Genomic DNA, 27,829 nt, shown 5'->3' with positions numbered 1-27,829 from the left:
TGGGACCCTGGCGCTGTGAAGCCACAGTGCTATCCACTTGTGCTGCCGTGCTGCCCAAATGAAGATCCAATGGATTTTACTTCTATTGATTGAATATTTCCTTTGGTAGTGTCTGGTGCAGCAATATGTTGGCCCAGAAATTGCAAGAATGACAGGTGAGGCGACTGCCAAGAATTTGGCTTAATTTCCCACCCTGTAGATGACACTGTATTTATACTAAAAATTGCTGGAAATGTAAATTGGTAACGGTGGAGCAATATGAAAGTCAAATCTGGCAGTTTGTGAATGTTGGATCCAGTGGACTACCTTCTTAACCAATGAAAGAAAAGGATCAAGAAGAAACACAGCATATCACTGGCATTGGAGACAGTCCAGAGAAGGTTCACTAAGTTGATCTCGGGAATAGAGAGATTTTTTTTGTGAGAAGATGTTGAGTAGATTGGACCTATTATCATTGGAGTTGAGAAGAATGAGAGGTGACCTTATTGAGACAAATAGGATTCTCTGGAGGCTTGACAGGGTAGATGCTGAGAAGATGTTTCCTCTTGTGGGAGAGTCTAGGACCAGAGGGCACAATCTCAGAGTAAGGGGTCACCCATTTAAGACCGATGAGGAGGAATTTCTTCCCTCAGCGGGAGTGAATCTGTGGAATTCTTTACCGCAGAGAGCTTTAGAGGCTGGGTATTAAGTATGTTCAAGGCTGAGACAGACAGATTTTTAATCACCAAGGGAATGACGGGTTATGGGGATAAGGTGGGAAAGTGAAGTTGAGGATTGTCAGGTCAGCCATGATCCCATTGAATGGCAGAACAGACTTGATGGGCCAAGTGGCTTACTTCTGCTCCCATGTCTTATGGTAAGAAAACAGGATGAATACGAGTCAATTTCAGTACCAAAGGAGAAATAAAGAGTGGACGAAAGGAGAAGGAAAAAATACACAAGAGGAAAAGTAAAACCAAAAACTAAAAATAATCAGAGAGGATGTTGTAATCTAATTGTGTTTGTGATTTGCTGCATTGTTCCTGGAGAAGTGAATGGGGAAATAGAAGGGTATACAGATTCTTGACCAAATAAATACAGAAAAAGCAGCCGCATCCATCATGATTAGGATTATGAAACAACTTTCAAAGAACATAGGAATTGTTAGACAAAGAATTGCCCAAATTCAACTCATTTGCCTTCCATGATTCTGATAGTCACTCGGCACAGTGATATGGAGGTGTCTAATGATAGCATTCAGTCCTCATCAATTAGGCTACAGCAAATTCAAACATAAAACGTGCACAAAACCTCAGTGGTGAAGAGCTTTTGGAATGACGTGGCCAATGTCATTTTTTCCCTCCCAAGAATGCTAAATGTTTCAAATTACTCATCCTCACATAAAAATAATTTTGTGAAAGAAATGGATCTAATTTGCATTTCTGAATTAAAGGTGTTTAAAAATACGTCTTTAACTCAGAACAACTCATGACCTGCTGGAAAGAGGGATCACAGTGTCAATTGTTCCCATTTGGAGCCTGCATGGTTGGCGTTTTAGTTAGGATCATGAATCAGATCATTAACAGGGTCCTTACATCAGGAATTATCAGCTCAAAATGGCAACAATGAGAATAATGTGCAACTACAGCACAAATCCAGAAATTTCATGATATAAAGAATTTGACTGGAGGGTTGAGTTTGCGATTTTTTCATGTTTTGCACGGCTAATATTAAATCATCTGCAATCCACAATCAGTTGTAGAGAATTGGAACTCATGACCTATCTCTCCACTTCAAATTGTAGGATATTTTGTTCACTAATAATGCTAATTCACCATTATTTTCAATCAATTTCTAGTAGAATGATTAACTCTTCTTAAAAAAAATCACCATTTTAGTTGGCTTGTTTCCCCAAAAAGGCTGCTTCTACTTTCTTGAATTTCTGTACCTCAGCTTGAAGCTCCCAGTATGCGAGATACATCCACATTAATCTGCCATTTTGCTTTTTGTCCACGTTTTTCAAATTTGCACAGTGTGTTTCATGTTTGAAGATATTGCTTAAGCCAGCTTCAATACCCAACTCTCTAGCAACTGGGTTTGTAACAGCTTGGCTAAGCATCTTCCTTTCTAATTCCAATCTTTCTTGTCGAGGTATAAAGTAGCTGCAGAACAGACTTTGCCTGTTGATCAGGGAATTTTCAAATTCTTTTATGAGTGACCTAGCTTGGTTTTCCCACACTCCTTCCCTCTCCACCATATCCTGATACAAAGCTCCTGCTACACCAGAATATTGCAGAGAATGTTTCTTCTGTTCTATATTTAAACGTTCTTGCTCCAGCTGTCTGCGTTCTTCAACCAGCTGCCGGCTCTGTGCTGAAAAAGCTTCGCGATAACTTTGGACTTTCCTTTTGAGCTTCTCCTGCTCTAACTCACAATGTGCAAGCAAGCGTCGATTCTGAATTATTGTGTCTTCATACTTCAATTTGAGATCTTTTTCCATAGCGTCTATTGTGTTCTTACATGCTGCTTTTACTTGCTTGATTTCTTTCTGAGATTCCCTGGACCAGATCCAGCCTCGAGAAACAAAATTAAGACAGTTTTCATTCCAATTTGCTATTTTTTCCAAAAGCTGTAAGAGAAAAACTTTCAACTGATAGCAGACATCAGCAAATAACTTTGAAGTGGTGTATATTGCATTATTCAACAGGTACATTATTGGGAGAAGAAAGTGGGGGAGATTTGGGGGGGGGGGGATGGCACGGGAAATTATTCTTTCAAAGAAAAAACATTTTTACTCCAGAAGTACCGGTTTGGAACACTAAGGGGAAAAATGGTACAGATCAAAATTCTCAATACTTACGGAAGGCTGCCAGTCCCACCATAGGCACGAGCAAAGCATAATTCCATTTGCTTCCACCACCTCCACCGTCCCGGCGATCGGGGAAAATATTCCACACCGGCTCATTGAGGTTATTCATGAAGTCGCAGTCTAGCAACAGCAATGATATCTGGATTAAGGTGACAGGAAGCACAAAGTAAAATACATAACATTACGTAGACTATAAGGCATAGAAACAGCTGTTGCAGTCAACCAGTCTATGATGGCATTTATGCTCCATTCAGTGCTGCTTCCATCCATTGTCACATAATCATATCAGCATATCCCTCTTATCCTTTGTCCTTATCTACCTTCCCCTTAAACACATTAATACGATCCACCTCATCTACTCTCTGTGGCAGCAAGTTTCAAATTCTCACCATTGACAGGGTAAAGATGTTTCTTCTGAATTCTGTATTTTATTTCTTGGTGACTATCTTATATTTATAAAACAAAGAACAAAATAGCACAGCAACAGGCCCTTCGGCCCTCCAAGCCTGTACTGGTCATGATACCAACCTTTGCCAAAAACCTCAGCACTTCCTTGTGCCGCATCCCTCCATACCCATCCTATCCATGTGTTTGTCGAGATGCCTTTTGAATGTTGTCAATGTATCTGCTTCCACAACCTCCCCTGGCAACACCACGCTCTGCGTAAAAAACCTGTCTTGCACATCTCCTCTAAACTTTGCCCCACGGACCTTAAACCCCTGATGACTGACCCCTCCACCCTGGGAAAGAGTGCCTGACATCCACTCTATCCATGCCCCTCATAATCTTGTAGACCCTGATCAGGTCACCGCTCAACCTCTGTCTTTCTAATGAAAACAATCCGGGTCTATTCAGCCTCTCCACATAGCTAACACCCTCCAGACCAGGCAACAGCTAACCTCCTCTGCACCCTCTCCAAAGCCTCCACATCCTTCTGGTTGTGTGGCGACCAGTATTCCAAGTGTGGCCTTACCAAGGTTCTATACCACTGTAGCATGACTTTCCAGTTTTTATACTCGATGCCCAGACCAATAAAGGCAAGCATTCCGTATGCTTTCTTGACTACCTTGTCCACTGGTGCTGCCACCTTCAAATATCTGTGGACCTGCACGCCCAGACCTCTCTGATTTGCTACATTCCTGAGAGTTTTACCATTTACGGTATACAGTATTTCCCCTCTACGTTAGACCTACCAAAATGCATTACCTCACATTTGTCCGGATTAAACTCCATTTGCCATTTCTCTGCCCAAGTCTCAAACTATCTATGTCCTGCTGTATCTTCTGACAATCCTCAGCACTATCTGCCACTCCATCAACTCTGGTATCATCTGCGAACTTATTAATTAGACCGGCTACATTTTCCTCCAAATTGTTTATGTATACCACTAAAGGGCAGCACGGTGGCCTAGTGGTAGCACAACCGCCTCACGGCGCTGAGGTCCCAGGTTCGATCCCGGCTCTGGGTCACTGTCCGTGTGGAGTTTGCACATTCTCCCCGTGTTTGCGTGGGTTTCGCCCCCACAACCCAAAAATGTGCACAGTAGGTGGATTGGCCACGCTAAATTGCCCCTTAATTGGAAAAAATAATTGGGTAATCTAAATTTATTAAAAAAAATGTATACCACTAACAACAGAGGCCCAAGTACCGATCCCTGTGGAACACCACTAGTTACAACCTTCCATTCAGAAAAACACCCTTCTACTGCTACCCTTTGCCTTCTGTTACCGAGCCAGTTCTGTATCCATCTTACTGCCTTACCGTTGATCCCATGTGACTTCACCCTTTTGTACCAGTCCGCCATGAGGCATCTTGTCGCTTCCAGCTCCAGTCAGTCGTCCCCCACGATTGGCATGTCCAGTCCATCGAGGAACCATTTAATCCCGGAGTCCCTGTCGGGGGATTTGGATGTGTACAGCCCTCCCTAGAATGTCTCAAATGTTCGGTTGATCTCTTTTTGTTCGATTACCAGTCTGCCTGCACAATCCTTTACCTGCGCTATTTCCCTTGTCACTGCTTGCTTTCTCAGCTGGTGAGCCAGTAGGCAGCCGGCCTTTTCCCCGTGTTCATAGAAAGTACCCAGTGTCTGGTGGAGTTGGCAACCTGCTTTCCTGGTGGATAGTAGGTTAAAGTCCATTTGTAGCTTTTTCCTCTTTGCCAGAATCTCTACGATCGGTGTATTTTCTGTCGACCTCCAAGATGGAGTCAATCATTTGTTGCCTGGCCACCCACTCTTCCCGATCACTTCGTGCCTTGTAGGCTATAGTCTCTCCCCTAATCACTGCCTTTAGTGCCTCCCAGAACGTGGAAGGTGAAACTTCCCCATTCCTGTTGTTTGTAACATACTCGCCTCTGGCCGTGATATTTTCGGTTAGAAAACCTTATGTGCCAGTATTATAATAATAATAATCTTTATTGTCACAAGTAGGCTTACATTCACACTGAAATGATGTTGCTGTGAAAATCCCCTAGTCGCCACACTCCGGCACCTGTTTGGGTACACTGAGGGAGAATTCAGGTTGTCCAATTCACCTAACAAGCACGTCTTTCAGGACTTTGTGGGAGGAAATCGGAGCATCCGGAGGAAACCCACACGGTCACGGGGAGAATGTAACACAAGCCAGGAATCGAAACCGGGTCTCTGGTTCTTTGAAGCCACCATGCTAAACACTGTGCTATGTTCCACCCATAGGCCCAGTAGGTCCATGTCCAGTCTCCACATGGGGCACTGGGCATGGCCCGTCTCCAACCTCACATTCATGTAATGTGGAGCGTGGTCGGAGATATCTATTGCGGAGTATTCCGCTCTTACTATTCCCGGAAGCACCGCTTTCCCCACTGCAAAGAAGTCATTTCTCAAATTTGCCTTGTGGACCGGCGAAAAGAACGAGAATTCCTTCTCACCGGGGTGTAGGAACCGCCATCCCCATCTGTTGCATGAATGTTGCCAGCTCCCTGGCCATGCCCATCCTTTTCCACGATCTGGGGATTGGTCGGTCTGTCAATGGGTCCAATACACAGTTGAAGTCGCCCCCCAACGATCAGTCGGTGTGTGTCAATGTCAGGGATTTCGGCCATCATCTTTTTATCAAGCCTGCGCATCCCAGTTTGGCGCTCACACATTAACCAGTAATACCGGTGCCTCGTCTAGGATACCCCTGACTATTACGTACCGTCCCGCTTGGTCTGTAACTGTCCTTGTCGCCGTGAACCTCATCCTCTTACTAATCAATATGTATACTCCCCTCGCCCTCGTTCTGTAACACGAGTGATATGTCTGTCCCACCCAGCCCCTTCTTATCCGCAGTCGGTCCTTTTCCCTCAGGTGTGTTTCCTGCAGGAAGACTATGTTAGCTTTCAGGCTTCTCAGATGGGTGAACACGCTGGATCTTTTCACTGGGCTGTTAAGTCCCCTAACATTCCAGGTGATAATCCTAGTGAGGGGTTTTTGCCCCCCCACTCTTGCGGGATAAACCATTCTTACCTGGTGGATGCGCCCCTGGACTCTGGGGTTTCCCTTTGTTAGGGGGCTATTCTCACCATGGGACCGGGCTCCTGTACTCCAGCAGAGGGCAGCAGAGCGGAGCTACTGATTGGTTGTTCTGGGGAGATTTGCATACGGGCAGTGCGGTCAGCCTAATTTGGAGGTGTACCTGCGATAGAGACCCGAGGAGTTCGAGTGCAAGCAAGCATCCAGCAGAGGGCAGCAGAGCGGAGCTACTGATTGGTTGTTCCAGGGAGATTTGCATACGTGCAGTGCGGTCAGCCTAATTTGAAGGTGGTTTGTGAAGGGGCTGTTGTCAAGTAACAGTTAAACCCGAAACACTTCCTCAGTGTTTCTCTCCCTACCCCCTCCTCTAACCAAAAAAAAAACAACTGTGGTTGTTGGGAAGGTAAGTTTATCACTTTAAAAACTTACCTTGAAGGGTGACATCGCAGCAAAGCAGTGACCTGATTGGCTGGCAAGGAAAGTGCTCCAATTAGCAGTTGCTGGGAGAAATTTAACTCTTCGTGTGTTGGTGAGTATTGTGATCGGTAAGTAAAATCTTTATTCCTTTCACTTATTAATTATTTGATACTATATTTGTAATCAGTTAAGGTAAAGGGTAAAAATGGCAGGAGATCCCAGACCCGTGTTATGCTCCTCGTGCGCAATGTAGGAGTTCAGGGACACGGCCGATGCCCCTGACTTCTTCATGTGCGGGAAGTGTGTCCAGTTGCAGCTCCTGTTAGACCGCATGACGGCTCTGGAGCTGCGGATGGACTCACTTTGGAGCATCCGCGATGCTGAGGAGGTCATGGATAGCACGTTCAGTGAGTTGGTCACACCGCAGATTAGGATTGGTGACGGAGACAGGGAATGGGTGACCAAAAGGCAGAGAAAGAGCAGGAAGGCAGTGCAGGTGTCCCCTGCGGTCATCTCCCTCCAAAACAGGTATACCGTTTTGAATACTGTTGGGGGAGATGACTCACCAGGGGAAGGCAGTAGTAGCCAGGCTCATGGCACCGTGGCTAGCTCTGCTGCACAGAAGGGCAGGAAAAAGACTGGTAGGGCTATAGTCATAGGGGATTCAATTGTAAGGGGAGTAGACAGGCGTTTCTGTGGTCGAAAACGATACTCCCAAATGGTATGTTGCCTCCCGGGTGCTCGGGTCAGGGATGTCTCCGATCGGCTGCAGGACATACTGAAGGGGAAGGGTGAACAGCCAGTTGTCGTGGTGCATATAGGCACCAACGATTTAGGTAAAAAAAGGGATGAGGTCCTACAATCAGAATTTAGGGAATTAGGAGATAAGTTAAAAAGTAGGACCACAAAGGTAGTAATCTCAGGATTGCTACCAGTGCCACGGGACAGTCAGAGTAGAAATTCAAGAATAGTCAGAATTAATACGTGGCTTGAGAGATGGTGCAGGAGGGAGGGGTTCAGATTTTTGGGACATTGGAACCGGTTCTGGGGGCGGTGGAACCATTACAAACCGAATGGTCTACACCTGGGCAGGACTGGAATCAATGTCCTAGGGGGTGCTTTTGCTAACACTGTTGGGGAGGTTTTAAACTAATGTGGCAGGGGGATGGGAACCAGATTAGTAAGTTAGAGGTCAATAAAGAGGCTGCAACTAAAGCCAGTAAGGTACGAGACAATAAACTCAATGTGACTAAGGGGAAGAGTAGACAGGGAAGAGATGATGAACGCAAAGGTGGTCTGAGGTGCATTTGTTTTAATGCGAGAAGTGTAGCAGGTAAGGCAGATGAACTTAGGGCTTGGATCAGTACCTGGGAATATGATGCTATTGGTATTACTGAGACTTGGTTGAGGAAAGGGCAGGACTGGCAACTGAATATCCCAGGGTATAGATGCTTCAGGAAGGATAGAGAGGGAGGTAGAAGGGGTGGAGGAGTTGCATTACTCGTCAGAGATGATATCACAGCTGTGATTAAGGAGGGCACGATGGAGGATTCGAGCACTGAGGCAATATGGGTGGAGCTGAGAAATAGGAAGGGTGCAGTAACATTGTTGGGACTTTACTACAGGCCTCCCAAAAGCGAGCATGAAGTAGAGGTACAAATATGCAGACAGATTATAGAAAAATGTAGGAGCAATAGGGTGGTTGTGATGGGAGTTTTTAACTTCCCCAACATTGAATGGGATTCGTGTAGTGTTGGAGGCGTAGATGGAGCAGGGTTTGTAAGGAGCATCCAGGAGAGTTTTTTAGAGCAGTATGTAAATAGTCCAACTCGGGAAGGGGCCATACTGGACCTGGTATTGGGGAATGATCCCGGCCAGGTGGTTGATGTTTCAGTCGGTGATTACTTTGGGAATAGCGATCACAATTCCGTAAGTTTTAGAATACTCATGGACAAGGACAAGAGGGGTCCGAAAGGAAGAGTACTAAATTGGGGAAAGGCAGAGTATAACAAAATTCGGCAGGAGCTAGGGAATGTGGATTGGGAGCAGCTGTTTAAGGGTAAATCCACATTTGAAATGTGGAAGTCTTTTAAGGAAAGGTTGATTAGAGTGCAGGACAGACATGTTCCAGTGAAAATGAAAGATAGAAATGGCAAGATTAGGGAACCATGGATGACAGGTGAAATTGTGAGACTAGCTAATATGAAAAAGCATACAAGGGCCTCACGGTAGCATGGTGGTTAGCATCAATGCTTCACAGCTCCAGGGTCCCAAGTTCGATTCCCGGCTGGGTCACTGTCTGTGTGGAGTCTGCACGTCCTCCCCGTGTGCGCGTGGGTTTCCTCCGGGTGCTCCGGTTTCCTCCCACAGTCCAAAGATGTGCGGGTTAGGTGGATTGGCCATGCTAAATTGCCCGTAGTGTAAGGTTAATGGGGGGGATTGTTGGGTTACGGGTATACGGGTTATGTGGGTTTAAGTGGGGTGATCATTGTTCGGCACAACATCGAGGGCTGAAGGGCCTGTTCTGTGCTGTACTGTTCTATGTTCTATAGGATCGAGGCAACTCAAAACTGATGAAGCTTTGGAGGAATATCGGGAAAGTAGTACGAATCTCAAACGCGCAATAAAGAGGGCTAAAAGGGGTCATGAAATATCTTTGGCTAACAGGGTTAAGGAAAATCCCAAAGCATTTTATTCGTATGTAAGGAGCAAGAGGGTAACTAGAGAAAGGATTGGCCCACTCAAAGACAGAAGAGGGAATTTATGCGTGGACTCAGAGGAAATGGGTGAGATTCTTAATGAGTACTTTGCATCGGTATTCACAAAGGAGAGGGACAAAACGGATGTTGAGGCTAGGGATGGATGTTTAAATACCCTAGGTCAAGTTGTCATACGGAAGGGGGAAGTTTTGGGTATTCTAAAAGACATTAAGGTGGACAAGTCCCCAGGACCGGATGGGATCTATCCCAGGGGAAGCGAGGGTCGAAATAGCTGGGGCCTTAACAGATACCTCTGTAGCATCCTTGAGCACGGGTGAGGTCCCAGAGGACTGGAGAATTGCTAATGTTGTCCCTTTGTTTAAGAAGGGTAGCAGGGATAATCCAGGGAATTATAGACTTGTGAGCTTGACGTCAGTGGTAGGCAAACTGTTGGAGAAGATACTGAGGGATAGGATCTATTCACATCTGGAAGAAAATAGACTTATCAGTGATCGGCAGCATGGTTTTGTGCAGGGAAGGTCATGTCTTACAAACCTTTTTTTTTTTTAAATTTAGATTACCCAATTATTTTTTCCAATTAAGGGGCAATTTAGCGTGGCCAATCCACCTAATGTGCACATTTTTGGGTTGTGGGGGCGAAACCCACGCAGACACGGGGAGAATGTGCAAACTCCACACGGACAGTGACCCAGAGCCGGGATCGAACCTGGGACCTCAGCGCCGTGAGGCGGATGTGCTAACCACTAGGCCACCGTGCTGCCCATGTCTTACAAACCTAATCGAATTCTTTGAGGAAGTATGGACAGGGTGGATAGCAACAAGCTTTTCCCAAGAGTGGGGATGTCAGTTACAAGGGGTCACGATTTCAAGGTGAGAGGGGATAAGTTTAAGGGAGATGTGCGTGGAAAGTTTTTTACGCAGAGGGTGGTGGGTGCCTGGAACGCTTTACCAGCGGAGGTGGTAGAGGCGGGCACGATAGCATCATTTAAGAAGCATCTAGACAGGTATATGAATGGCCGGTAACAGAGGGAAGTGGACCTTGGAAAATAGGAGACAGGTTTAGATAAAGGATCTGGATCGGTGCAGGCTGGGAGGGCCGAAGGGTCTGTTCCTGTGCTCTAATTTTCTTTGTTGTTTGTTCTTTGTTCTACTCTGGAGTTTCCCTTTGTCCAGGGGCACTAATGTGGCAGCCAACTATGTGTATGCCACGTGGGTGCGCCCCTGCAATCCGAGGTTTCCCTTTGTCCGGGGACCCTACAAAGTTCCTGCTTGTGGTTCCATCTTGTTTCCTCAGCCTGTTCTTCCCCTGACAAGGCTTGTACGATACCCAGCTCATTTTCCTTCTCTGTTGCTTTTGTGTCCCATCCCTTCCCCCCTCCCCCCCATTCTGTGTCCCCCTTTTCCCGCCACACCCAGTGTTTCCTACTTCTGCATGCCCCCCCCCCCCCCCCCCCCCCCCCAACCAGGCGCTCCCTGCCTACCGGGAGGTGCACCGTGGTCCCCCTTGCTTTCTGCCTTCCTGTGCTAGCTGTTTTTACTAGTGTGGTGGCCCTCCTCCCTGGACTGGTCTAGCCCCTTCCTTGTGCCCGCTGACTGCCCATTCTCCCTGTCCAACCCCTCACCTGCCTTCCCCAGTCCCCCCTTTTATCTAAGGCCTATTCTTCCTTTTATGGTCGGCACAAGGCACAACAGTCCCGCGTAAACATGGTGACTGTCCAATTAGTGTTTTGCTCTTTCAGAGTCTTTCACTGTCCAACTCTCGTCGCTGCCGTGTCTGTCCCTTGTCAAGGCCGTTGGTTCTGACAAACTCATTTACTTCCACTGGGAAGTTGAAATAGTGCTCCTTCTTTTGGTATGTGACTCAGAGCCTGGCCAGGAACAGCATATCAAAACGCACCCCATTCTTGTACAGGACCAATTTCACCTGATTAAATTCAGCCCTGTGTTTTGCTAGTTCAACTACAATGTCCTGGTAAATTCTGATTCTATGTCTTTCCCAGGTGCTTGTTTTTGCTTGCTATCGGTGGAGCTTTGCAATAATCGCCCTCGGCTTCTCCCCGTTCTTGGATTTCAGTTTAAGTGACCTGTGCGCTCTGTTGATCTCTGGGGGCTTCGGGAAGCTGTCTCTCCCGACGAAATTGCCCAGCATTTGGGCAACGCAGCCCATCGGTTCTTTGCCCTCAATGGCTTCGCGCAGGCCAACGATCCTGATGGTTTGTCGTCGGGAGCAGTTCTCCTGGTTCTCGACTTTCCCCTGGACCACCACCAAACGTTTTTCTTTTTACCTCCGCCTCCAGGGCGACGATTCTGTCGCTCTGGTCCATCGAGGCCTTTTCCAGGTCGAGGAGCATCCTCTCCTGGGTTGCCACTTTTTCCCCATCGATTGCCTTCTGCATGCTGGCCATTGCTTCCGCCACCTTGACCGTCACCTGGATTTCTATCTTGATCGCCTCCTTCATGGCGATCAGCTCCTTCATCAGGAAACTCTTCCATCTGCCTCCACAGTGCTCAGGTTGTTGGCTGCCCTCTCTCCTGGATGGTTGGAGCCCTTTGTCATGTGGGTGTGCTATCTCGTCTGCCTGCTGGTCGTGGCACTTTCCACCACCTCTTCGGCCCCTCGAGCTCCCGTTCGCTGGCATCCTTCCTTAGCTACCTTCCATAAGTTGTTGAAGGGTTTTTCCCTTGAAATTTGGGCAAAGTCCAACTAAAAATGCCTTTTTTATCCCGGTTCGGAGGAGAGCCACTTGATGTGCGTCCTTTCAGCACATCACCGCCACCGGAAGTCGACCTGTATAAATCTGAGACCCCGCAGACATGTTCATCAATGGCATAATGAAGACAGGTAATACTTTCAGCTCCTCCTCTGGCGATAAATTAAATCTACGCAAGAGTGAATGTTTTCTGGTCTATCCCACTAGAAGACAAGCCCATTTAGGAACATTACCCTTTTGCCTTTGGGAGCAGGCACTTTTAGATAAATCGGTGACAGAACAGTGGGATGCATTCCAGAAGGAAATAGGGAGCGGACAGGGCCAACATGTTCCAATCAAGAAAAATAGTGGGACCAACAAATCCAGCAAACCCTGAATGTCGATTCAGCATCATATCCCATATCCCAGCATCTGATATGGAGAAAAAGGGAGGCTTATGGCAGATATTGAGGGCTCAAAACAGCAAAAGCCCTGGAGGCACATAGAATGTATAAGATGGAATTTAAAAAGAAACTTGCAGGAGCAAAAAGGGGACATGAAAAGGCAGGTATCGCAGGGCTACCTGAGGGGCTGGAGGGTCCGAGGCAGACTGAATACTTTGAGTCAATGTTTAATTGATTGATGGGGAAGGAGGATCAAGGTCCCCATATCGAGCTGGATCGGGCCCACCAGTCGCCTCGGGCGAAGCCACGCGATCAGTTGAAGGAGGGGAGTTGGTTCTAATGTGGGCTAAGAAGAATCAAGAGATGCGGTGGAAGGCAGTGGTGCGACATCTATCAAGACATTGCAGCAGAATTGGCAAGGCGGGTGACCTTTAACAGGGCAAAGTCGATGCTCTACAAGAGTAGGGTACGGTTTGGCGTGTTTTACCTGGCGAGGCAGAGGGTGACGCACAAGCATAAAGACGCAGAGGAAACGGAGCATTTAATAAATGCCCAAGGACTTGGGAGTGGACTGAAGGGGCTTGCATGAAACTCGGTTGGTGTTTGGGGCTAGTTTATATGGGGACATTGCAGTACTGTGAAACCCTGGCCCATAAACTTGCAGGAGCAAGTCCAAAGATGTGCGGGTTAGGTGGATTGGCCATGCTAAATTGCCCGTAGTGTAAGGTTAATGGGGGGGATTGTTGGATTACGGGTATACGGGTTACGTGGGTTTAAGTAGGGTGATCATTGCTCGGCATAACATCGAGGGCCGAAGGGCCTGTTCTGTGCTGTACTGTTCTATGTTCTATAATACTCCTTATTTTCTTTGTTTCCCACACGAGGCAACATTTACCATTATTCCCAAAAAGGAAAATTATAAAACCTCCTGCGCTTGAAACCCCATCACAAATATTTGCATAGGATGCATCACTATAAACTATGAGTTTCAAGTGCCTAATATCACCTAAAACCGGGAACCTCAAAACACACTCCCTCATTTTTAGTTTGACTAACGCTTTATTTGCTCTCATTATGTCTTCCACTTTAGCTTCATTCATTTTTGCATTCAACGCTAAGACATCAAAATTAACATTCGGTCTAGTCTGCTTACCGAGCCAATTCAGTTGCCCAATTATTAGATCAATGAGACATCTAATTGGAATGTTTCTCAACCCATTTCTTAACATGTGAGAGGGCTGAATGGGCCGGTCAAGAGGGCAGGCGTGTTCGCGCATTTGAGGAGCTTAAAGGCGGATGTGGCATCCTTACAGGAAACTCACCTGAAGATCGGGAGTCAGACAAGGTTTAGGAAAGGATGGGTAGAGCAGATCTTTCATTCAGGACTGGATCTGAAGACGAGGGGAGTGGTGGTCTTGATAAATGAACGGGTAGCTTTTGAAGTGGGGAGCATAGTGGCGGATTCCTGTGGGATGTTTGTTATGGTGAGTGAGAAATTGGAGGGGATGCCAGTGGTGTGGGTGAATGTTTCTGCCCCTAACTGGGATGATGCAGAGTTTATGAGGTGGACGCTGGGGAAGATCCCAGACCTGGACTCACGCTGGTTGATTATAGGTGAGGATTTTAACAAGGTTCTGGAGCCGAAATTGGACTGCTCAAGCCGGAGGTCAGGGAGGATGTCGGCAGTGGCGAAGGAACTGAAAGGGGGGGGGGGGGGGGGGGGGGGGGGTGGACCTGTGGAGGTTTGGTAATCCGAAGGGGAAAGAATTCTAATTTTTCTTCCATGTGCAGAGGGTATACTACCGAATCGACTATTTTGCATTGGACAGGACATTGTTGGCGGGGGTGGTCAGTTTGGAATATTCAATTGTGGTTTCAAAGAACAAAGAAAATTACAGCACAGGAACAGGCCCTTCGGCCCTGCCAGTCTGCACCAATACAGATCCTTTACCTGCCGCCTATTTTCGAAGGATCTCTGTTCCCTGCCCGTTCATATGCATTTTAAATGATGCTATCGTGCCCGCCTCTACCACCTCCGCTGGCAAAGCATTCCAGGCACCCACCACTCTCTGGGTAAAAAACTTTCCACGCACATCTCCCTTAAACTTTTCCCCTCTCACCTTGAAATCGTGACCCCTTGTAACTGACACCCCCACTCTTGGAAAAAGCTTGTTGCTATCCACCCTATCCACACCTCTCATAATTTTGTAGACCTCAATCAGGTCTCCCCTCAACCTCCGTCTTTCCAACGCAGACAATCCTAATCTACACAACCTTTCTTCATAGCTAGCACCCTCCATACCAGGCAACATCCTGGTGAACCTCCTCTGCACCCTCTCTGAAGCATCCACATCCTTCTGGTAATGTGGCGACCAGAACTGCACGCAGAATTCCAAATGTGACCTAACCAAAGTCCTATACAACTGTAACATAGATCATAGAACAGTACAGCACAGAACAGGCCCTTCGGCCCTCAATGTTGTGCCGAGCAATGATCACCCTACTCAAACCCACGTATCCACCCTATACCCGTAACCCAACAACCCCCCCCTGAATCTTACGTTTTTAGGACACTATGGGCAATTTAGCATGGCCAATCCACCTAACCCGCACATCTTTGGACTGTGGGAGGAAACCGGAGCACCCGGAGGAAACCCACGCACACACGGGGAGGACGTGCAGACTCCACACAGACAGTGACCCAGCCGGGAATCGAACCTGGGACCCTGGAGCTGTGAAGTATTTATGCTAACCACCATGCTACCGTGCTGCCCTAACATGACCTGCCGACTCTTGTACTCAATACCCCATCCAATTAAGGCAAGCATGCTGTATGCCTTCTTGACCACTCTAACGACCCGCGTTGCCACCTTCAGGGTACAATGGACCTCTCTACAGATCTCTCTGTACATCAATTTTCCCCAGGATCATGCGCCGTATTGGTTAGACTTCCAAATGAATCTGGAGGGGGTACAGCGCCCGCAGTGGAGGTTAGATGTGGGGCTATTGGCAGAGGAGGAGGTTTGAGAGCTGGTGAGGGCTGCTATTCGGGGATATGTGGAGCAGATGGAATGAAACAGGTAAGGTTTCGGCCGCCACGCTTTGGGTGACACTGAAAGCAGTAGTCCAGGGGGAGTTTATTTCAATATGACCACACAGAGATGACAAGGTTAGTAGAGAAGATTTTGAAGGTGGAAAGGGGGTATTCGGAGGCCCTGGAGGCAGGGTTGTTGAGGGAGCGACAGAAACATCTAAAGGTGGATTCGCAGGTAGATAGGACAGGTGGGAGTGATGCCTACTGTGGTTGATAAGCCAGTGGAAAATCAGACAGCTGAAGTGATGAAGGACGAATATCCTGGGATTTTTCCGGATTCTATAGTAACAAGGTCGCAAAGTTACAGGTTAAGAGGAGAAATCCAGAGAGTGAAGATAAAGGTGAAGTGCCATTATCAGAAACGATTTTTGATCAAATGGTTGGAAAAGAACAGGTAGAGGATGAGGCGGATTGGACCGATAGGTTATCATGAAATGATAAAAGGAGGGAATGAGGAATTGAACAAATGAATGTGATATAAAATAGGATAATTAGTTAGAATAATGTAGAGGATAGAGCCGGTCTGATGGTAGTGAATTCACAGACAAAGAAATTGAGCAAAGCATGGCCAGAAAGGGGGGAGGGGAGCCTCGTGCAGAGGATAGTGAAAAGGATGCTGGGTAGCAAGAGGCCCAGGGTTGAGGAATGCGAAGTGAGCCAATCAGGATATATGGCCAGGTCAGGAGGTGTCTAGGATGACCTATGGGAATCTTGTATGTGAAACTTGATGCCATTTGAATTGATAGGTGCAGAGATAACTCGGTTCTGGGAGCTTCAGGAGACTGTATGTGTTCTGAATCTCTATAGAGCAGGTCAGCCTTGCAAGTTGTTTAAAAATAAATAATACTATACCTACAGATCCCTCTCAAGTTTTATTGAGACCAGACTGACGGGTAAAGAACTTAATTTGTCAAGCCCACATTGTTGTGCCGATTATTTATCCTAATCTAAGATCAACCTAACCTACACACCTTCAATTTATTGCTGTCCATGTGCCTGTCTAAAAATTGCTTAAATGTCCCTCATGACTCTGACTTCACCACCTCTGCCGGCAGTGCATTCCACACACCCGGCAGTGCATTCCACACACCCATCACTCTCTGTGTAAAGAACCGACCTCTGACGTCTCCCCTATACCTTCCTCCAATCACCTTAAAATTATGTGACAGCCATTTCCAGCCTGGGGAAAAGTCTCTGGCTGTCCACTCTATCCATGCCTCTCACCACCTTGCACACCTCTATCAAGTCACCTCTCTTCCTTCTTCACTCCAGTGAGAAAAGCCCTAGCTCCCTCAACCTTTCTTCATGAGACATGCCCTCCAGTCCAGGCAGCATCCTGGTAAATCTCCTTTGTACCCTCTCCAAAGCATCCACATCCTTCCTATAATGAGGCGACCAGAACTGGACACAATATTCCAAGTGTGGTCCAACTAGAGTTTTATAAAGCTGCAGCAAAACCTCGTGGCTCTCAAACTCAAACCCCCTGTTAATGAAAGTCAACACACCATACGCCTTCTTAAGAACCCTCTCAACCTGGGTGGTAACTTTGAAGAATTTATGTACGTGGACTCCAAGATCCCTCTGTTCCTGCACACTTCCAAGAATCCTGCCTTTAACCCTGTATTCAGCATTCAAATTCAATCTTCCAAAATTAATCACTTCACATTTATCAAGATTGAACTCCATCTGCCACTTCTCAGCCCAGCTCCGCATCCTGTCAATGTCCTGCTGTAACCTGCAACAACCCTTAACACTATCTACAACGCCACCAACCTTTGTGTCATCGGCAAACTTACTAACCCACCCTTCCACGTCCTCATCCATGTCATTTATGAAAACCACAAAGAGCAGAGGTCCCAGAACAGATTCTTGCGGGACACCACTGGTCACCGACCTCCACGCGGAATACTTTCCATCTACTACCACTCGCTGTCTTCTTTCGGCCAGCCAATTCTGTATCCAGTCAGCCAAATTTCCCTGTATCCCATGCCCCCTAACTTTCTGAATGAGGCTACCATGGGGAACATTATCAAATGCCTCACTGAAATCCGTAAGAAGTCTTACCACACCAGGTTAAAGTCCAACAGGTTTGTTTCAAACACGAGCTTTTGGAGGACTGCTCCTTCCTCAGGTGAGGAAGGAGCAGTGCTCCGAAAGGCGTTTGAAACAAACCTGTTGGACTTTAACCTGGTGTTGTAAGACTTCTTACTGTGCTCACCCCAGTCCAACGCCGGCATCTCCACATCATTACTGAAATCCATATACACCAAATCCACTGCCTGACCTTCATCAATGTGTCTTGTCACATCCTCAAAGAATTCAATGAGGCTTGTGAGGCATGACCTGCCCCTCACAAAGCCTGCCGTGTGTTCCTATCCCTCTCCATGACGATGTTAAAAGTCAAGGAGTTGTGGTCACTGTGACCGAAATGCTCTCCCACCGAGACATCTGACACCTGGCCTGGTTCGCTGCCGAGCACCAAATCAAACTATGTTTTTCTAAATAATCATAAATCCTATCTCTCAGAATCCTTTCCAATATTTTGCTCACCACAGACGTAAGACTGATGGGTCTGTAATTCCCAGGGATTTCCCTATTCCATTTCTTGAATAGGGGAACAACATTCGCCTCCCTCCAATCATCCGGTACTACTCCAGTGGAGATTGAGGACACAAAGATCATCGACAACGGCGCAGCAATCTCCTCCCTCGCTTCCCGTAGTAACCTTGGGTATATCCCGTCAGGCCCAGGGGATTTATCTATCCTGATGCTTTTCAAAATCTCCAGCACATCCTCCTTCTTAATATCAACCTGTTCGAGTCTATTAACCTGGTTCACACTGTTCCCATGGGCAACAAGGTCCCTCTCTCTCGTGAATACTAAAGCAAAGTATTCATTTCGGGCCTCCCCCATCATTTGAGCAGCATGGTAGCCTTGTGGATAGCACAATTGCTTCACAGCTCCAGGGTCCCAGGTTCGATTACAGCTTGGGTCACTGTCTGTGTGGAGTCTGCACACTGTCTGTGTGCGTGGGTTTCCTCCAGGTGCTCCGGTTTCCTCTCACAATCCAAAGATGTGTAGGTTAGGTGGATTGGCCATGATAAATTGCCCTTAGTGTCCAAAATTGCCCTTAGTGTTGGGTGGGGTTACTGGGTTATGGGGATAAGGTGGAGGTGTTGACCTTGGGCAGGGTGCTCTTTCCAAGAGCCGGTGCAGACTCGATGGGCCGAATGGCCTCCTTCTGCACTGCAAATTCTATGATATCTTTTCAGACTCTAGGCACAAGTTCCCTCCAATATCCCTGATCGGCCCTACTCTCACTCTGAGCATCCACTTATTTCTCACGTACATGTAGAATGCCGTGGGATTTTCCCGAATCCTTCCAACCAGGGCTTTTTCATGCCCCCTTCTAGATCTCCTCATTCCATTTTTGAGTTCCTCCCTGGCTACCTTGTAACCCTCCAGAGCCGGGTTAGAGCCTTGCTTCCTCAACCTTACATCAGCTTCCTTCTTCCTCTTGACTAGAAGCTCCACTTCTCTTGTCATCCAAAGCTCCTTCACCTTAGCATTCCTTCCTCGTCTCAGTGGGACAAAATAATTCAGCACTCGCAGCAAGTGCTCCTTAAACAACCCCCACATTACCACTGTGCATTTCCCCAAGAACAATTGTTCCCACTTTATGCTTCTCAGCTGATGTCTAATAGCAATATAATTTCCCCGCCTCCAATTAAATACCTTCCCATACTGTGTGTTCCTATCCCTCTCCATGACTATGGTAAAGGTCAAGGAGTTGTGGTCACTGTCACCGAAATGCTCTCCCACCGAGACATCTAACACTTGGCCTGGTTCGTTGCCGAGCACCAAGTCCAATATGGCCTCTTCCCGAGTCAGCCTATCTACATATTGAGTCAGGAATACTTCTTGTACACACCTGACAAAATCTGCTCCATCTAAACCATTTACACAAAGGGGGTTCCACTCAATATTAGGGAAGTTGAAGTCACCCATGACAACAACTCTGTTACTTGTGCACCTTTCCAAGATCTGCCGCCCAATCTGTTCTCTATCTCTCTGCTGCTATTGGAGGTCTGTAGAAAACTCCCAAAAAAGTGACTGCTCCTTTCTTGTTTCTGACTTCCACCCATACTGACTCAGTAGACAAACACTCCTCAACTACCTTCTTTTCTGTAGCTGTGATGCACTCCCTAATTTACAGTGCCACGCCCCTCCTCTTTTACCTACCTCCCTATTCTTCTTAAAACATCTGAACCCCGAAACATCTAACAACCATTCATGCCCCTGTGCAATCCATGTCTCCGTAATGGCCACAACATCGCAGTTCCAAGTACTGATCCATGCTCTAAGTTCATCTCCCTTATTCCTGACACTCCTTGCATTGAAGCAGACACACTTTAACCCATTCCACTGAGTGAAACTTTGCCCTATCAACTGTATATCCTTCCTCACAGACTTTCTGCATACTATTTCTGCCTGTTCAGCAGCTACCCTATCCTCTGATCCATAGCTCTGGTTCCCATCCCCCTGCCAAACTAGTTTAAACCCTCCCGAAGAGCTCTAGCAAACCTCCCACCCAGGATATTGGTGCCCCTCCAGTTTTGGTGCAATCCGTCTTTCATGTACAGGTCCCACCTTCCCCAGAAGATATCCCAATGATCCACATACCTGAAGCATTCCCTCCTGCACCAGTCCTGTAGCCACGTGTTCAGCTGCACTCGCTCTCTGTTCCTTGCCTCACTTGCACGTGGCACCAGTAGCAATCTTGAAATCACAACTCTGCTTGTCCTGTTCCTTCGCGTCCAACCTAACTCCCTAAAATCACTTTTTAGATTCTCATCGTTTTTCTTAGCTATGTCATTGGTGCCTATGTGCACCATGACTTCTGGTTGCTCCCCCTCCCCCTTAAGAATCCTGTAGACTCGATCCGAGCCAACCCTGGCCCTGGCACCCAGGAGGCAACATACCTTCCGGGAGTCTCGCTCGCGACCACAGAATAACCTATCTATTCCCCTAACCATTGAGTCTCCTATCATTATTGCTTTACTATTCTCCCCCCTTCCCTTCTGAGCCACAGAGCCAGACTCAGTACCAGAGACCTGGCCGTTCGGGCCTTCCCCCGGTAGGTCATTCCCCCCCCAACAGCATCCAAAACGGTATACTTATTTTGAAGGGGAACGGCTACCAGGGATCCCTGCACTGTCTGCCCGTTCGTTTTCTTTCCCCTGCTACACTTGTCCTGTATCTTGGGTGTGGCTACCTCCCTGTAACTCTTCTCTATCACCCCCTCTACCTCCTGGGTGATCCGAAGTTCATCCAGCTCCAGTTCCCTAACACGGTCTCTGAGGAGCTGGAGTAGGGTGCACTTCCCACAGGTATAGTCAGCGGGGACACCGGTGGTATCCCTCACCACCCACATCTTACAGGAGGGGCATGCAACTGCCCTAGCCTCCATCCCCTCTTACCTTACAGAATATAGCTGCACTGTGGAGCAACTGGAACTCCGCCCTCCGACTCTGCTCCCAGTCAGCTGCATTCTCTGTAAACTCCCGGCTCCCTTCACGCTCTTTGAGGAAATGTAGGAAATGAAATGAAAGGAGCACCTTACTCCCTCCTTACCTAACTCTCTCAGTCACCAAACTCTCCTAACTCTCTCAGTCACCAACTTAGGTTGGCTTTGCGGACTTAAAGATGGTGAGGGGTGAGCATATTGTGGTGGCTTTTCAGTTGGGGTATTTTAGTTTAAGTGGGGAGTGTGTTGTGGACAATGGCTCTTTCAGAGCCTCAGAAGGTTTTGGGGGTGATCATGGTCACACGCAGTACCTTCCGGAGAGAGACTACAAACAAACTGTTAGAGTTGGCAAATACATTGCATTTAACATTACCTGCCAAGGTACGAAAAGATGAGGTACTTACGGCAGTAGTTGAGCTTTTAAAATCGCCTGAGATAGAGTCTGACGCATTGGAATTGGCAAAACGTCAGTTACAAATCAAGCAATTTGAACATGAAAAAGAATTAAAGAAGCTTGAATACGAAATGAGAGAAAAAGAATAGCCCGAGCAGAACAAAGAGAGAAAGGGAGATACAGATCAGGGGGAAAGAAAAAGAGAGAGAAAGAGATAGAGAGGAAAAAGAAAAGGAGAGAGAAGAAAGGAGAAAAGAAAGAATGGCCCTGGCAGAACAAAAAGAAAGAGAAAGGGAAATACAGATCAGGGAGAAAGAGAGAGATAGAGGGCAGGGAAAGAGAGAGACAGAGAAAGAGAGAGAGAGTTTGAATTCAGAAAATGGCCATGAAACATGACAGTGAGTTAAGATTGGCGGATGGAAAGAAAAATGTACAGTTGAAGGATCGTGATGAGGATGAAGCGAAAGAGCTTCATAGTCGAAGACTTGGTGGGGATCTATTTAAGCATGTCCACACATTGCCAAGGTTTGATGAGGAGGAGGTAGAAGCCTTTTTCATTTCATTTGAGAAGGTAGCTAAACAAATGAAATGGCCACAGGAGATGTGGGTATGACTGATTGAAACAAAGTTGGTAGGTAGAGCTAGTGAATTGTTTGCATCACTATCAGAGGAGGTATCGGAGACCTATGACGAGGTGAAAAAATCCATCTCAGGTCGAACTAGGGGCTTTTCACAGTAACTTCATTTGAAGCCTACTTGTGACAATAAGCGATTTTCATTTCATATGAACTAGTGCCTGAAGCCCACAGACAAAGGTTTAGAAATTTAAGAAAGATCCTGGTCAAACATACATGGAAAGGCTCAGAGTAATTTTGATACGTGGATAAGGGCTTTGTGAATAGACCAAACGTATGAAGCTCCCAGAGAAATTATACTTTTGGAGGAGTTTAAAAATTCAATTCCTGATGTAGTGAGAACTCATGTGGAAGAGCAGAGGGTTAAAACTGCGAGATATGATTCTGAATTAGTTCATAAATCAAAGTTTGGTTTACGTCATCAGTTTCAGCCTGTGAGGGAGGGAAACTGGGGACATGAGAAATACTCCACAGACCATAGAACATACAGTGCAGAAGGAGGCCATTCAGCCTATCGAGTCTGCACCGACCCACTTAAGCCCTCACTTCCACCCTATCCCCATAACCCCTCCTAACCTTTTTGGTCGCTTAGGGCAATTTATCATGGCCAATCCACCTAACTTGCATGCCTTTGGACTGTGGGAGGAAACCAGAGCACCTGGAGGAAACCCACACAAACACAGGGAGAACGTGCAGACTCCGCACAGACAGTGACCCAGCGGGGAATCAAACCTGGGACCCTGGTGCTGTGAAGCCACAGTGCTATCCACTTGTGCTACCGTACAGAAACCAGAAATCATGTGGTAACGGTAAAGGTGATCTGATGGGAGTTAATAAGGAGAATGTACCTCAGATTAAAAAAGAAATCCAGGAGGGTGGACGAGACATGAAAAGTTTAAAATGTTTTCACTGTAATAAACCAGGCCATGTAAAGTCACAGTGTTGGTGGTGGAAGAAAAGCACTGGGAAGGCTGATAAAAGCACTGGGAAGGCTGATGGTAAAACAGGATAAGTCAGTGGGGTTTGTTAAAGGAAAACCCCCTCTCGAAGACCTCCCAACGTTCCCCCCTCTCCCCCACCCATCGTCTCTCTCGCTCTCTCTCTCCCACCCATCGTCTCTCTCGCTCTCTCTCCCATCCATCGTCTCTCTCGCTCTCTCTCTCCCACCCATCGTCTCTCTCGCTCTCTCTCCCACCCATCGTCTCTCTCACTCTCTCTCCCACCCATCGTCTCTCTCGCTCTCTCTCACCCACCCATCGTCTCTCTCGCTCTCTCTCTCTCTCCCACCCATCGTCTCTCTCTCTCCCATCCATCGTCTCTCTCGCTCTCTCTCCCATCCATCGTCTCCCTCGCTCTCTCTCTCCCACCCATCGTCTCTCTCGCTCTCTCTCTCCCACCCATCGTCTCTCTCGCTCTATTTCTCTCGCTCTCTCTCTCCTACCCATCGTCTCTCTCGCTCTCTCTCTCCCACCCATCGTCTCTCTCGCTCTCTCTCCCACCCATCGTCTCTCTCGCTCTCTCTCTCTCCCACCCATCGTCTCTCTCGCTCTCTCTCTCCCACCCATCGTCTCTCTCGCTCTCTCTCTCCCACCCATCGTCTCTCTCGCTCTCTCTCCCACCCATCGTCTCTCTCGCGCTCTCTCTCTCCCACCCATCGTCTCTCTCGCTCTCTCCCACCCATCGTCTCTCTCGCTCTCTCACTCCAACCCATCGTCTCTCTCGCTCTCTCTCTCCCACCCTTCGTCTCTCTCGCTCTCTCTCTCCCACCCATCGTCTCTCCCGCTCTCTCTCCCACCCATCGTCTCTCTCCCACCCATCGTCTCTCTCTCTCCCACCCATCGTCTCTCTCACTTCCACCCATCATCTCTCGCTCTCTCTCCCACCCATCGCCTCTCTCGCTCTCTCCCACCCATCGTCACTCTCGCTCTCTCTCTCCCACCCATCATCTCTCTCGCTCTCTCTCTCCCACCCATCGTCTCTCGCTCTCTCTCTCCCAGCCATCGTCTCTCTCGCTCTCTCTCTCCCACCCATCGTCTCACTCTCTCTCCCACCCATCGTTTCTCTCACTCTCTCTCACCCATCATTTATCTCGCTCTCTTTCCCACCCATCGTTTCTCTCGCTCTCTCTCTCACCCATCGTTTCTCTCACTCTCGCTCTCCCACCCATCGTCTCTCTCGCTCTCTCTCTCCCACCCATCATCTCTCTCGCTCTCTCTCTCCCACCCATCGTCTCTCTCGCTCTCTCGCTCCCACCCATCGTCTCTCTCGCTCTCTCTCTCCCACCCATTGTCTCTCTCGCTCTCTCTCTCCCATCGTCTCTCTCTCTCTCCCACCCATCGTCTCTCTCACTCTCTCTCTCCCACCCATCGTCTCTCTCGCTCTCTCTCTCCCACCCATCGTCTCTCTCGCTCTCTCTCCCACCCATCGTCTCTCTCGCTCGCTCTCTCCTACCCATCGTCTCTCTCGCTCTCTCTCTCCCACCCATCGTCTCTCTCTCTCCCACCCATCGTCTCTCTCGCTCTCTCTCTCCTACCCATCGTCTCTCTCGCTCTCTCTCTCCCACCCATCGTCTCTCTCTCTCCCACCCATCGTCTCTCTCGCTCTCTCTCTCTCCCACCCATCGTCTCTCGCTCTCTCTCTCCCACCCATCGTCTCTCTCGCTCTCTCTCCCACCCATCGTCTCTCTCGCTCTCTCTCTCCCACCCATCGTCTCTCTCGCTCTCTCTCTCCCACCCATCGTCTCTCTCTCCTACCCATCGTCTCTCTCGCTCTCTCTCTCCCACCCATCGTCTCTCTCACTCCCACCATCGTCTCTCTCACTCTCTCTCTCCCACCCATCGTCTCTCGCTCTCTCTCTCCCACCCATCGTCTCTCTCGCTCTCTCTTCCACCCATCGCTCTCTCGCTCTCTCTCTACCACCCATCGTTTCTCTCGCTCTCTCACCCATCGTTTTTCTCGCTCTCTCTCTCTCCCACCCATTGTCTCTCTCGCTCACTCTCTCCTACCCATCGTCTCTCTCGCTCTCTCTCTCCCACCCATCATCTCTCTCGCTCTCTCTCTCCCACACACCGTCTCTCTCGCTCTCTCTCCCACCCATCGTCTCTCTCGCTCTCTCTCCCACCCATCGTCTCTCTCGCTCTCGCTCCCAACCATCGTTTCTCGCGCTCTCTCTCCCAGCCATTGTCTCTCTCCCTCTCTCTCCCACCCATCGTTTCTCTCGCTCTCTCTCTCCCACCCATCGTCTCTCTCACTCTCTCTCCCACCCATCGTTTCTCTCGCTCTCTCTCTCCCACCCATCGTTTCTCTCGCTCTCTCTCTCCCACCCATCGTTTCTCTCGCTCTCTCTCTCCCACCCATCGTTTCTCTCGCTCTCTCTCCCACCCATCGTCTCTCTCGCTCTCTCTCTCCTACCCATCGTCTCTCTCGCTCTCTCTCTCCCACCCATTGTCTCTCTCTCTCTGTCTCCCACCCATCGTCTCTCTCCCACCCATCGTCTCTCCCGCTCTCTCTCCCACCCATCGTCTCTCTCTCCCACCCATCGTCTCTCTCTCCCACCCATCGTCTCTCTCACTTCCACCCATCATCTCTCGCTCTCTCTCCCACCCATCGCCTCTCTCGCTCTCTCCCACCCATCGTCACTCTCGCTCTCTCTCTCCCACCCATCGTCTCTCTCGCTCTCTCTCTCCCAGCCATCGTCTCTCTCGCTCTCTCTCTCCCGCCCATCGTCTCACTCTCTCTCCCACCCATCGTTTCTCTCACTCTCTCTCACCCATCATTTATCTCGCTCTCTCTCACACCCATCGTTTCTCTCGCTCTCTCTCTCACCCATCGTTTCTCTCACTCTCGCTCTCCCACCCATCGTCTCTCTCGCTCTCTCTCTCCCACCCATCATCTCTCTCGCTCTCTCTCTCCCACCCATCGTCTCTCTCGCTCTCTCTCTCCTACCCATCGTCTCTCTCACTCTCTCTCTCCCACCCATCGTCTCTCTCTCTCCCACCCATCGTCTCTCTCGCTCTCTCTCTCCTACCCATCGTCTCTCTCGCTCTCTCTCTCCCACCCATCGTCTCTCTCTCTCTCCCACCCATCGTCTCTCTCGCTCTCTCTCTCTCCCACCCATCGTCTCTCGCTCTCTCTCTCCCACCCATCGTCTCTCTCGCTCTCTCTCTCTCCCACCCATCGTCTCTCGCTCTCTCTCTCCCACCCATCGTCTCTCTCGCTCTCTCTCCCACCCATCGTCTCTCTCGCTCTCTCTCTCCCACCCATCGTCTCTCTCGCTCTCTCTCTCCCACCCATCGTCTCTCTCTCCTACCCATCGTCTCTCTCGCTCTCTCTCTCCCACCCATCGTCTCTCTCACTCCCACCATCGTCTCTCTCACTCTCTCTCTTCCACCCATCGTCTCTCGCTCTCTCTCTCCCACCCATCGTCTCTCTCGCTCTCTCTTCCACCCATCGCTCTCTCGCTCTCTCTCTACCACCCATCGTTTCTCTCGCTCTCTCACCCATCGTTTTTCTCGCTCTCTCTCTCTCCCACCCATCGTCTCTCTCGCTCACTCTCTCCTACCCATCGTCTCTCTCGCTCTCTCTCTCCCACCCATCGTCTCTCTCGCTCTCTCTCTCCCACACACCGTCTCTCTCGCTCTCTCTCCCACCCATCGTCTCTCTCGCTCTCTCTCCCACCCATCGTCTCTCTCGCTCTCTCTCCCAACCATCGTTTCTCGCGCTCTCTCTCTCAGCCATTGTCTCTCTCCCTCTCTCTCCCACCCATCGTTTCTCTCGCTCTCTCTCTCCCACCCATCGTCTCTCTCACTCTCTCTCCCACCCATCGTTTCTCTCGCTCTCTCTCCCACCCATCGTTTCTCTCGCTCTCTCTCTCCCACCCATCGTTTCTCTCGCTCTCTCTCTCCCACCCATCGTTTCTCTCGCTCTCTCTCCCACCCATCGTCTCTCTCGCTCTCTCTCTCCTACCCATCGTCTCTCTCGCTCTCTCTCTCCCACCCATTGTCTCTCTCTCTCTCTCTCTCCCACCCATTGTCTCTCTCTCTGTCTCCCACCCATCGTCTCTCTCCCACCCATCGTCTCTCTCTCACTCTGTCTCCTACCCATTGTCTCTCTCCCACCCATCGTCTCTCTCACTCTGTCTCCCACCCATCGTCTCTCTCTCTGTCTCCCACCCATTGTCTCTCTCCCTCTATCTCCCATCCATTTTCTCTCTCCCCCTCGCCCCATTGTCTTTCTCTCTCCTTCAGTGATCCAGAATTCCCAGATGTTTTGTTTTCCCTTTTCTCATGTTCTCCCCAGTGTTCCATCCCAAAGTCTCACCCTCCCTTGGCCCCTGGGCACTCACACGCACCCTTTTTCACTCCTTCCTCGAGTCTCCTACTTTCCTCACCTTATATCGGTGACGCAGTTCGTTGTAGAATCGCGGCCATGTCGGAGGGAGCAATCTGCAAGTTGCAGCAGATTGAGTTGCAGCTGGTATTTTAGACAGTTTTACCTGAATGTTTTGCAGTTCGAATGTTTTAATTATTTTCCAGTTTATTTGGTGTGGCTCCCCTTCGGAAATGGGCTCGTCCGGTTCGCCTCTTCCGACAATGGACTAGCGACCCCCAC

General features: G+C 48.7%; 2 protein-coding genes across 2 annotated transcripts in view; one reads left to right on the top strand and one right to left on the bottom strand.

The window, feature by feature from the left end:
* The window catches only part of sdha (succinate dehydrogenase complex, subunit A, flavoprotein (Fp)), a 142,788-nt gene that overhangs the window by 31,051 nt on the left and 83,908 nt on the right, over positions 1–27,829 (top strand). The window lies entirely within an intron of this gene.
* LOC119972693 (coiled-coil domain-containing protein 127-like) lies at positions 738–27,824 on the bottom strand. Its single transcript, XM_038809812.1, has 3 exons — positions 27,609–27,824; positions 2,840–2,987; positions 738–2,553 (listed from the first exon to the last, which is right to left on the bottom strand). The coding sequence occupies exons 2-3, from the start codon at positions 2,955–2,957 to the stop codon at positions 1,874–1,876; spliced, it is 798 nt and encodes a 265-aa protein (XP_038665740.1). The 5' UTR covers positions 2,958–2,987; positions 27,609–27,824; the 3' UTR covers positions 738–1,873.

The sequence above is a fragment of the Scyliorhinus canicula genome, chromosome 10, assembly GCF_902713615.1.
Source record: "Scyliorhinus canicula chromosome 10, sScyCan1.1, whole genome shotgun sequence".
NCBI classification, from domain to species: domain Eukaryota; kingdom Metazoa; phylum Chordata; class Chondrichthyes; order Carcharhiniformes; family Scyliorhinidae; genus Scyliorhinus; species Scyliorhinus canicula.
Note: the sequence above shows the minus strand (reverse complement) of the source record. Positions and strands in the feature narration are given on the sequence as shown.